We start from the raw sequence: 12,962 nt of genomic DNA, 5'->3' as shown, positions 1-12,962 counted from the left end.
ATTATAGGTTAATAAAAAAAATAAAAAATAAATTTAAAAAAAAAAAGCTCTGGATCAAAGTTTTATAATTATCCAGGTATCATGAATAATTTATATTGTCCATGTATGAATTGTGCCTGTTTTCTATAGGTTTTTGCTATTTTTCTCATTAGGATTTCACAGTATTTTTGTGTAAAACTCCCAAAGTCAAAAGTCACTCAGAATTTCATGTTTTTAAGCTGGTTTTTAATATATTAACCCACTTGATTATCTTTTGTGTCATCTAAATCAATACCAAAATCTAAGTCATCATCGCTTTCTTCTTGATTTCTTCTGCAACTTCTATGGTTGGAACGTAGATTACTTTCAGGATTTTCTGCCTTTTCTGGTTCTTTATTAAACCTAAAAAAAAAACAAACTTCTATTTATTTCTCAGGCTTTCGTTTTCTAACTGTTGATTGAAAAGAACTTTATATTTCCTCATTGATAGGAATCTAATAAGTATAAAGAAAACAATCTTTGAAGATTAACTCCAGTCTTGAAGTCTTGACTCCAACCAATTATAATACTGTTGTCAATAAAGTAGGCTCGAAGAAATTAATAAGTGATAACCATTCAAGAAAATTAGTTGCATAATGAATAAATTCTTGTGTGATAAGTGGTGAATATGACCTTCATAGATAAATATTTTAATTTCCTAAAAATATAGTTTTATTTTTACTATAATGATAGAAAAATATAATAAACAATTAAGATTTTTTCCTGTTAGGTAGAAAAAAAGTCTAAATCAGTGTGATACACTGTACCTTAAGACTCTCAGAGCTACTGGATGTTTCCTCAAAAAAAATTCAGAGATCAATTACTTAAAGAGTAAATCGCAAACATTAAAAAAAAATACTCACGGAATAACAATGTCTTCTTTCTTTCCACACTTTGCACAAACTTCAAGTTCACAGGCACATGGTCTACACAATATGTGGTAAGAATCCTTCACTGACTTTTGCAAACATTTAACACTAAAAGTGGGGGGGAAAATCAAGCATTATTTTTTACCAATTGCCTAAGATTTATTTGATGAAATAAAATAAACATAGGGCTGCTCTACTAACTAAGCCATATAGGCACCCCAGATTTATCTACTTTCTTAAAGCTTTTAAAAATGTCATCTGCAAATCGTGACAATTTTACTTCTTCCTTTCCTATTTGGACGCCTTTCATTTCTTTTTCTTGCCTAATTACTCTGGCTACGACTTTCAGTACTATGTTGAATCAAAGTAGCAAGAACAGGCATCCTTGTCTTGTTCTGATCTTAGAGGAAAAGCTTCTGGCTTTTCATTGCGAGTATAATGTTAGCTGTGGGTTTGTCATATAAGGCCTTTATTATGTTGAGGTATACTTCCTCTATACCCTGTTTGTTGAGAGTTTTCATCATAAACAGATGTTGACTTTTTCTGTCTAATGCTTTTTCTGCATCTATTGAGAGTTGAATTTGGCTTGCTAATATTTTGTTGAGGATTCTTGCAACTACATACATCAGGGATCTAGGCCAGCAATTTTCTTTTCTTCTGCCATCCTTGCCTGGTTTTGGTATCAGGGTGATTTTGGCCTCATAAAATGAGTTTGGAAGTTTTGGAATGATTTGAGATGAATCGCTATTAATCCTTTAAATATTGACAGAATTCACCCATGAAACTGTCTGGTCCTGGAGTTTTGTTTTGGGGGGAGGTTTTTAATTATTAATTCAATTTTACTAGTACTTAATCTGTTCAGATTTTCTTTTCTTTTTTTTTTAAGATTTTATTTATTTATTTGTCAGAGAGAGAGAGAGAGACAGCACAAGCAGGGGGAGTGGCAGTCAGAGCAGGCAGAGGGAGAAGCAGGCTCTCCGCGGAGCAAGGGGCCCCATGCGGGCTTGATCCCAGGACCCCGGAACCTCGACCCAAGCCGAAGGCAGCAGCTCAACCAACTGAGCCACCCAGGCATCCCTATTCAGATTTTCTATTTCTTTAATTCAGTCTTGGTAAGTTGTATGTTTCTAGGAAATTATCTATTTCTCCAATTTGTTCACATACGTTTGTTCATATAGTCTCTTGGGATCCTTTTTATTTGTTGTATTACTTGTAACTTCTCCTCTTTTACTTCTGATTTTACTTGAGTCTTCTCTCTTTTATACTTGGTGAGTTTAACAAAAGATTTGTTAATTTTGTTTTATCTTTCCAAAGAACCAGTTCTTAGTTTCACTGATCTTTTCTACTTTCTTTTTAGTTTCTCTTTCTTTCTTTCTTTCTTTCTTTCTTTCTTTCTTTCTTTCTTTCTTTCTTTTTTTTTTCCCCCTGCTTTGGTCTATGTTATTTCCTCCCTTCTCCTAAGTTTGGGCTTTACTTCACCTACTTCTGCTGCATCTTTTAAGTTATGGTGTGTTCTATTTCCATTTTCAGTTGTCTTCAGGTTTTTTTTTAATTTCTCTTTTGATTTCTTCTTTCACTCACTGGTTGTTCAGTAGCATGTTGTTTACTTCACTTTTGTACTCGTAATTTATTTCTGCTTTTACAGCACTGTGGTTGAAAAAGGTGCTTACTATGATTTCAGTCTTCTTAAGTTTTTAAAGTTTGTTTTGTGCCCTAACATATGAACTATGCTGAAGAGCATTCCATGTGTAATTGAGAAGAAAATGTATTCTGTTGTTTCTGGATGGAATATTCTGTACATATTTGTATAATATTGTTAAAATGTTCACATTACCCAAAATAATATACAGATTCAATGTAATGATTAGCAAAATTCCAGTGACATTTCTCAAAAAAATAGAACAATTCTAAACTTTATATGGAACCACAAAAGACCCTGAAGAGTCAAAGCAAAACTGAGAAAGAACAAAGATGGAGATGTCACACATCTTGATTTCAAACTATATTACAAAGCTACAGTAATCAAAAAAGTATGGTATGGACATGAAAACAAGCACATAGATCAATAGAATAGAATTGATAGCCCCGAAACAAAAGCACACATATATGGTCAATTAATTTACAACAAAGTTGCCAAGAACAAACAATAGGAAAACAACAGTCTCTTCAATAAATAGGGCTGGGAAAACTGGACAGCCACATGCACAAAAAGTGAAACTGGATCCCTGTCCTACACCACACACAAAAATTCACTCAAAATCGACTAAATACTTGAGTGTAAGACTTGAAATTATAAAATCCCTAGAAGAAAACATGGGCAATAAACTCCTTAATAGAGGCTTTTGCAATAGTCTTTTGAATTTAAGACTAAAAGTAAAGCAGAAAAATTAAAAATGAGTAAGGGGCACTACATCAAACTAAAAAGCTTCTGTACAGCAAAGAAAACCACTAAATGAAAAGGTAACCTACTAAATAAAAAATATTTACAAATCATATATAGTATCTGAGAATGGGTTAACATCCAAAACATAATGAACTCACACAACTCAATAGCAAAAAACACAATCTGATTATAAGTGGGAAAAGAATCTCAACAGATACTTTTCCAAAGAAGATGGCCAACGGATATATGAAAAAAAAGCACAACATCATTAATTACCAGGGAAATGCAAACCAAAACTACAATGAGATCTCCCCCATACATGTTAGAATGGCTGTTATCAAAAAGACAAGAAGAATGGGGTGCCTGGGTGGCTCAGTGGGTTAAAGTCTCTGCCTTCGGCTCAGGTCATGATCTCAGGGTCCTGGGATCGAGCCCCGCATCAGGCTCTCTGCTCAGCAGAGCCTGCTTCCTCCTCTCTCTCTGCCTGCCTCTCTGCCTACCTGTGATCTCCGTCTGTCAAATAAATAAATAAAATCTTAAAAAAAAAAAAAAAAAGACAAGAAGAAGTGTTAATGAGGATGTGGAGAAAAGGGGACCCTCTTTTATATAAAACAATATGGAGTCTCCTCAAAAAACCACAATTAGAAATACCATATGATCTATTAACTCCACTTCCGGGTATTTCTCTTCAGAAAATAAAAACACTAACTTGGAAAGGTATTGCACCCCCATATTAACTGCAGCATTATTTGCAATAGCCAGGAAATAGAAACAACATATGGGCATCTGGCTGGCTATCAGTAGAGCATGTAACTCTTAATCTTGGGGTTATGCGTTTGATTCCCACATTGGACATAGAGATAACTTAAAAAAAAAGAAAAAGAAATGGAAATAACCAATGATTCTACTGATTGATGAATGAATGAAGAAAATGTGCTAAAATACACAATGGAATATTATTCAGACATAAAAAAGAAGAAAATCAAAAGGTACAAACTTCCAGTTATAAAATAAAGTCATGGGAAAGTAATGCACAGCCTAACAATTACAGTTAATATTAACTGGATTGCATATTTGAAAGTTGCCAAGAGAGCAAATCCTAAAAGTTCTCAGCACAAGAAAAAACAACTTTTTTAACTATATATGGTGGCAGATGTTAATGAGACTTATTGTGGTGATCATTTTGCAATGTATATAAACATCAAATCATTATATTGTATAACTATAACTAATATAATGTTATATGTTGATTATACCTGAATTTTAAAAATTTTAGAACTTTTTGGGGCACCTGGGTGGCTCAGTCATTAAACATTTGCCTTTGGCTCGGGTTATGATCCCAAGGTCCTGAGATGGAGTCCTACATGGGGCTCTTTGCTCTGCCGGAACCCTGCTTCTCCCTCTCCCACTCTCCCTGCTTGGTTCCCTTTCTCACTGTCTCTCTCTGCCAAATAAATAAATAAAACCTTAAAAAAAATTTAAACATTAAAGGACATTATTAGTATAGAAAAAAAAATAAAACCTCATTGAATGGCAGAAAATATTTGCAAATACAGTAATAGATTTGTATCTAAAATACATAAAGAACTCTTCTAACTCAATAATATAAACACAAAATAGTAAAGGATTTGAATAGACATTTTACCCAAAAAAGATAAATAAGTGGCCAATAAGCACATGAAAAGATGCTCAATGTCACTAGACATCAGGGAAATGCAAATCAAAATTGCAAAGACATACCACCTCACAACACTAGAATGACTATTATCATAAAGAAGGACAATAACAAGTGTCACTAACAATGTGGAGAAGAAGTTGGAACCTTCATATTGCTGGTGTTAAGTAAAAAAGTATGGCTGCTTTTGAAAACAATCTGGCAATTCCTCAAAAGGTTAGATACAGAGTTAACATACAACCCTGGAATCCCAATTCTCTCTCTCTACACACACACACACACACACACACACACACAGGAGAACTGAAAACAAATATGCAGAGGCGCCTGGGTGGCTCAGTGGGTTAAAGCCTCTGCCTTTGGCTCAGGTCATGATCCCAGGGTCCTGGGACGGAGCCCACCTCGGGCTCTCTGCTCAGCAGGGATCCTGCTTCCCTTCCCCTCTCTCTCTGCCTGCCTCTCTGCCTACTTGCGATCTCTGTCAAATGAATAAATAAAATCTTAAAAAAAAAAAAAAAAAAGAAAAGAAAACAAATATGCATACAAAAACTTGTCCCTGAGTGTTGACAGCAGCATTATTTGCTAATAGCCAAAAGAGTAGAACAATCCGAATGTCCATCAAGTAATGAGTGGATAAATAAGATGTACAGCTCTACAATCGAATATTTAGTAATAAAAAAGAATTAAGTACTGATAAGTGTTACAATATACTTGAAAAAATTATGCTAAATGAAAGAAGCCAGTCACAAAACACTGCACATTACATGATTCTGTTTATGTGAAATTCCAAAATAGGCAAATGGATAAAGACAGAAAGCAAGAGTGGGGTTGTTCAGGGGTTAATAGAGATTGACTACTACAGGGCATGGGGTTTCTTGAAGAGATGATTGTAAGGACCTATTTAGAAACTGTCTCTGCTCTCCTTCCCCCAGGGGATTTACTTGGAGACAAGTCCCGGAAACCAGCCTCAGGTAACAAAGCTCAAATACAGGGGTGGGTCAGGCCAGGTGGAGACATCCTATCAGTGGGGGTTTGCATACTGTCTCCCTAGCTACCAAGAAGTAGGGACCCCGGCCCTTTGGGAGCCTTTTTGGCGCCAATCCTAACCAAGGTGTAATAGGCTGGTTCAAATGTCTACTAGGGTAAATTGTAACTCAACTGGTCACCCAGCATCACTGTGGAATTTCCTGTGTGTGTTACAATCTCATTGGCCACCTGTGCGTGGCCAGGCCCGACAGCATGGCCTTTGCCCTTAAAAGCTAGTCTGTGAAACAGAGAAAAGTAGCCCTCTCTTGTAAGAGGTGCGTCCCAGAACATTCAGTTAGATTCTTGATGCTTGGCGCGAAATAAAGTTTTGCTTGACCCTCGCTTTATATCAGTTATGCTCCTTTAATCACGGACCCGTTACTGTGGCATAACAATGATGAAAATGTCAAATTGATTGTTGTGACGGTCACACAACTCTATGATACTGAATTGTACATGTCAAATGGATGAACTGTATAGTGTGTGAGTTAAATCTTCATAAATTAATCTAAAAACTCCTCTACCCATTAAAGAGAAAATTAATCTTAGTTGAAAACTCTAGCCCCAGAATGGCTTCACTAGTGAATTCTACCAAATAAGAAATAGCACTAATTAAAAAAAAAAGGAATAGTACTAATTTTACACAAACCCTTCCAGAAAAGAGAAAACAAAATAGGAAGGAACAGTGCCCAACTGATTTTATGAGACCCTAATATCATGATAAAACAAAGACAAAATTATAAGCTGGTTTTTCTAATGAACATAGATATCGAAATCTAGGACAAAATGTTAGCAAATGAAATTTAGCAATATATAAAAAGGATATACATCATGACCAAATAGGCTTTATCCAAGGGCATTCAACGCTGATTCAAAATTAAAATCCATGAATATAGATAGGGGCGCCTGGGTGGCTCTGTGGGTTAAAGCCTCTGCTTTCGGCTCAGGTCATGATCCCAGGGTCTTGGGATGGAGCTCCGCATCAAGTCCCGCATCAAGTCCCACACTGAGCCCCGCATCGAGCTCTCTGCTCAGCAGGGAGCCTGCTTCCCCCTCTCCCTCTGCCTGCCTCTCTGCCTACTTGTGATCTCTGTCTGTCAAATAAATAAAATCTTAAAAAAAAAAATCCATGAATATAATTCACTAAATTGATGTTTTAAGGAAGAAAAACCATATATTGATTTCATTAGATGCAGAAAAAGCATTTAACAAAATTTAACATCCATTCATGATAAAAACTCTCAGCAAACTATAAAGAAATTTCCTCAACCTGATAAAAAGCTCCTAGAAGGAAATTACAGCTAGTAACATACTTACTGATAAAAGAATGAATAAAATCAGGAAAAGGGCAAGAATATGGGCCCTCATCATTCCTTTGCAAAAACATACCAGGGATCCTAAGCAGTGCAACAAAGGCAAAAAAGAAATACAGTAGCATACAGATTGGAAAGCAAGAAATACAACTGTCTTAATTAAAAAAAAAAATCATTGTCTACATAGAAAATTCCAACAAATTTACAAAAGCAGTATTAGAAATAAAAAGTGAGGGACACCTGGCTGGCTCAGTTGGTAAAGCATGCGACTCTCAATCTTGAGGGTTGTGAGTTCAAGTCCCACATTGGGTGTAGAGATTACTTAAAACTAAACTTTAAAAAATAAATAAATAAATAAAATGTGAGTTTATTAAAGTCATAGTATATATGGTCAGTAAACAAAAATGAACTATACATAGCAATAACCAATGTCTTTCTGTAGAAATTGGCAAACTGATTCTAAAAGCTATTTTTTTAAAAAGCAAAAAAAAAAGCTGTAAGTCAAACTATTTTGAAAAAGAAAACCAGCTGAAAGATTCATGATTGGATTGGACTTAAGATAAGGCTACAGTAATCAAGTTAGTGTGGTATTGGTGAAAGGATAAACACACAGATCAATGGGATAGAACACATTCCAGAAATAGATATATAGTATATATAATCGATTGATTTTCAGCACAGTACAAAGGAATTCAATGGAGAAAAAAACAGTCCTTTCAATAAATAATGCTGGAACAACTGGATATTCAAAAAATTAACAGGAAATGGGTTAAAAGTCCAAATATAAAACCAAGAATTATACAACATCTAAAAGAAAACAGGAGAAAATATTTGTGATCCTAGGCCAGGCAAAGATTTCTTAGCTACAACAACAAAATCAAGAACAAAAATTCCTGATAAAGCCTGATCTTCACCAAAATAAAAAATTATTACACTCTGAAAGTATAGGGGACAAGGGTAGGCTGTCCCAAGATGGGACTTTGGCATGAATATTATGCTGAGTTAAAAGCAACCAAAACCCAGCAGATTCAGGAAAAGCCCTTTACTTTCCACACATCTGCTTGCTTATACCAGGAAGACAGTTATTAATAGAGATTCCACTTTACCTAGCCGTTTACCTACATAAAAGGAAAACCTTTGTTTTCTAAACATCTCCTCTCACCTTCCTGCTAATGGTCTTTCTCCCCTTTGCATCCTCAGACCCCTACCCCTCTCCTTAGCTCATACAGATCATGTTATCTATTTTTGGAATTTCCATGTCTCTGTGGATTCCCTGTACTTATACTATTAAACTTGATTTTCTCCTGTTAATCTGTCTTATGTCAATTTGATTCTTAGTTCGGCTAGCAGGACTTTGAAAGGTAGAGGAAATTCTTCCTCCCCAACAAAAGTCACTATTAAGAGAATTAAAAAAAAAAAAATGGCAGAGGTTGGCAGAAATTATCTGCGAAACCGATACCTGATAAAAGATTTGTACCCGCAATATATAAAGAACGTTCAAAACCCAGTAATAAGTAAACAATTCAATAAAACCATAAGCTAAAATATATAAAGAAGACCTCACTAAAGAAGAAACAAATGCAGAATGAGCACATGAAAGATGTTTAGCATCACTGGTGATCAAACAAATGCAAATTAAAATCACAATGAGATAAAGCTACTCACTTAAGGCTAAAACAGGACACATTGGGGCACCTGGATGGCTCACCTGGTTAAGCATCTGACTTTGGCTCATGTGAACCCAGGTCTTAGGATTGAGCCCACGTTGGGCTCTGTGCTGAGCGGGGAGTCCACTTTGCCCTCTCCCTCTGCCTCTGCCCCTCCTCCTGCTCGTGTTCTATCTCTCAAATACATAAAGTCTTTAAAAATAAATAAATAAATAATAAAATAAAACAAGACAAAACAAACAGAAGATCCTAAGTGTTGATGAGGATGCAGAACATCTAGAACTCCTACACTGCTGGTAAGAATGCAAAAGTAGGGGCGCCTGGGTGGCTCAGTGGGTTAAAGCCTCTGCCTTCGGCTCAGGTCATGATCCTGAGGTCCTGGGATAGAGCCCCGCATCGGGCTCTCTGCTCAGCGGGGAGCCTGCTTCCTCCTCTTCTCTCTCTCTGCCTGCTTCTCTGCCTACTTCTGATCTCTGTCAAATAAATAAATAAAATCTTAAAAAAAAAGAATGCAGGGGCACCTGGGTGGCTCAGTGGGTTAAGCCGCTGCCTTCGGCTCAGGTCATGATCCCAGGTCCTAGGTTCAAGCCCCACATCGGGCTTTCCGCTCGGCGGGGAGCCTGCTTCCTCCTCTCTCTCTGCTTGCCTCTCTGCCTACTTGTGATTTCTCTCTGTCAAATAAATAAATAAAATCTTTAAAAAAAAAAAAAAAAAAGAATGCAAACAGTACAGCCATTTTGGAAAAGTCTGATACTTCTTTATAAACACATCCCTAGCATACAATCCAACAATCTCAGTGCTACACATTCACTCAAGAGAAATAAAAACCAGGGCGCCTGGGTGACTCAGTGGGTTAAGCCGCTGCCTTCGGCTCAGGTCATGATCTCAGGGTCCTGGGATCGAGCCCCCCATCGGGCTCTCTGCTCAGCAGGGAGCCTGTTTCCCCCTCTCTCTCTGCCTGCCTCTCTGCCTGCTTGTGATCTCTCTCTGTCAAATAAATAAATAAAAATCTTAAAAAAAAAAAAAAAAGAAAGAAATAAAAACCCGTTCACATAAAACCCTGTACAGGAATGTATATGACAGCATAATTCATAATCACCAAAACTAGCAAAACCTAAGGGTCCATCAATTGGTGAATGAACAATCAGTAGTCCATCTTTACCGAACTATTCATCCACACTAAAATATGAATGAATCTCAAATCTACTAGGAAGTTAAGGAAGCCAGCCTCAAAAGGCCATATGCTATATGATTGTATATATATGACATTCTGGAACAGGTTAAAGTATAGGAAATGGAAATAGATCAGTGTTTCCTAGGGACTGAGAGTGTCGGTGTGATGAAAGACTGAAGCAGAAAAATGTTCAGTTTTAGCCCATAAGGCTGATCTATAGCCTGCATAGTTTTGATCAAGTAGGTGCTGGTTGCTACAGTCTTTTTTTTTTTTAAATGACTTTATTTATTTATTTATTTGACAGAGAGAGAGAGAGAGGGCACAGTAGGCAGAGCAGCAGGTAGGGGGAGAGGGAGAAGCAGGCTCCCTCTGAGGGCTGCTCTGACTGAGCGACCCAGGCACCCAATAAATCTTAAAAACAAAACAACAACAACAACAACAAAAGAATGAAGAGGGTTCCTGAGTGGCTCAGTTTTTAAGCATCTGCCTTCAGCTCAAGTCATGATCCTAGGGTCCTGGGATCGAGTCCTGCATCAGGCTCCCTGCTCAGTGAGAAGCCTGCTTCTCCCTCTCCCAATCCCCCTGCTTGTGTTCCCTCTCTCGCTATGTCTCTCTGTGTCAAATAAATAAATAAAATCTTTATTAAAAAAAAAAAAAGAATGGGTGCCTGGGTGGCTCAGTTAAGTGTCTGCCTTCCGCTCAGGTCACGATCCTAGGGTCCTGGGATCAAGCCCAGCATAGGGCTCCAGCTCAGCGGGGAGCCTGCTTCTCCCTCTCCCTCTGCCTGCCACTCTGCCTACTTGTGCTCTCTATCCCTCTGACAAATAAATAAATAAAATCTTAAAAAAAAAAAAAAAAGAGTTCTTTCTTGGCCATTGCATTCAATGACCCCACAATAGGTGGAGTGACTACAAAGTTTTAGGGTAATGGAACCAACTTTCTTATATTTTCATTGTGTATTAGTCTCACAACTGTATTCATTTTTCAAAACTTACAAAACTGTTGCTGAAAACATGAAAGGAGGCCCAAAATGGAGTTACTTAAGCTAAGCCCCAAGTCACCAAACCAAGATGTAGTCCACTTTCAGCTCTGCCAGAAATGGAATCCTACACCAGTCAGGCATCTCCTAATCAGCACGAGTTAAGTGACCTGCCTAACAGACCCCTGTCAGCCCCTAGAGGAAAGCTGCCTAGGGTAACCAACCAGCTTTTTTTGTCTAGTATAATTTCCTTGTTCCCACTCCCTTCTGCCTATAAGTATCTTACATTTCACATACCTCCTTGGAGATCCTTTCTGTCTGCTAGACTGTATGGACTGATTCATGAATCAACAAATAAAGCTAATAAGATCATTAAAATTTACTCAGTTGAGTTTTGTTTTTTAATACTGTACACTAAAAAGGATGAATTTACCACATAAAAATCATATCTTCAAGAGACCTGACAGACAAAAAATCTAAGTTAGAATTAAAAAACAAACAAACAGGGACACCTGGGTGGCTCAGTGGGTTAAGCCGCTGCCTTCGGCTCAGGTCATGATCCCAGCGTCCTGGGATAGAGTCCCACATCGGGCTCCTTGCTCAGCAGGGAGCCTGCTTCTCCCTCTGCCTCTGCCTGCCACTCTATCTGCTTGTGCTCACTCTCGCTCTCTCGCTCTCTCTCTCTGACAAATAAATAAATAAATAAATCTTTTAAAAAACAAACAAACAAACAAAAAACCTCTCTGATATACAATCTAAGTGAAAATAATTATTAAAAATTTCTTATTAAAGCATTTGGTAGGTTTATATTTTGGATTTCTAAAAAGCTTTACTTAATTACTCTGTGATAAAAACAGATTTAAAGAATGTACATCATTAGAACACACACAGATGAAGTTCTAACAATCCACATGGATTAAGAAAAGCTTCAGGTTTTCTTTTAGTTTTAAATTTTAAAAGTTTTAAAATAATTTAAAAGAAAGTCTGTCTTTGTTAGGTTCATCAAAGACCCCAAGGAAATTAGAATGTTTTCATTTCTGAGAATGTGTTGTTTCATACCAGGGAGTCCTGGGTTAAACCAATCCTTAAGAATTCAAATTGCTAATTCAGGGATAAAACTGTATTTACAGAACTGTTAATGTTAAAATTTACATGTAAAATAGGCTTGAAAATGGGGTATCCTGTTTTGGAATCTGAAGTTGAAAGATCCCAGAGTCTAAATTCTCTAGCCCACTGAGTCCCCAAAACAGTGACTCTTAACACTGTCTCCAACACCTGCATAGCTTATTAAAATGCAGATATCTGGGTTACAGCCATTATTTACATGCTCAGAATCTTGGGGATGGGTCCCAAGAATCTGTTAAACTCTCTAAGAAATTCTTACGCACATTACCACTTGAGACTCTTGACCAGATCAAAGTATTACTGCCTAAAGATGGCCGTTTTCCAGTGTTCCTCCTGCTAGTTGAGACTGTAATGGCCAATTCAAAGACCAGCAGGCATTTCATACTGCTGATTTCATACTGCTGAAATCAACTATACTCTTCAAATTTAAGATCACTCTGAAAAACAGCCAGGTTTTATTATGTTAGCAGCATAATATATAAGTATGCCTATCTTTTAAGGAGACACACAGATTTTTAAAATATTTCCTTTTTATCAATGTGAAATATGTTTGTGGAAATGTAATATGAATTTATACACTTACACTTAACAAGCTTCCAGTTTCCCTTGCACGTAAGTAGGACCCTTGTGCACCTTCTCTTTCAAATCTCTTAATTCAGGCTTTATGTCTTCACTGGGAGTAGAATGAAACAAGGTCTGAAAGTAATTGAATTTTTGCATTTTTTTTCACCTC

General features: G+C 36.9%; 1 protein-coding gene across 3 annotated transcripts in view; it reads right to left on the bottom strand.

Moving 5' to 3' along the window:
- Positions 1 to 203: 203 nt before the first annotated feature.
- The window catches only part of C13H9orf85 (chromosome 13 C9orf85 homolog), a 69,219-nt gene continuing 56,460 nt past the window's right edge, over positions 204 to 12,962 (bottom strand). For 2 of the 3 annotated variants that reach the window (XM_047699768.1, XM_047699769.1), the window contains exons 3-4: positions 882 to 995; positions 204 to 381 (exon numbers count right to left, since the gene is read on the bottom strand). In XM_047699768.1, coding sequence (XP_047555724.1) covers positions 234 to 381; positions 882 to 995 — 262 coding nt within the window. In that variant the 3' untranslated portion in view covers positions 204 to 233. The remainder of the gene's footprint in view (positions 382 to 881; positions 996 to 12,962) is intronic. The other variant, XM_047699770.1, reaches the window with a different exon arrangement.

This window comes from Lutra lutra, chromosome 13 (genome assembly GCF_902655055.1).
Source record: "Lutra lutra chromosome 13, mLutLut1.2, whole genome shotgun sequence".
NCBI lineage: Eukaryota > Metazoa > Chordata > Mammalia > Carnivora > Mustelidae > Lutra > Lutra lutra.
The sequence above is the reverse complement of the archived record's forward strand: the minus strand, read 5'-3'. Positions and strand labels throughout refer to the sequence as shown.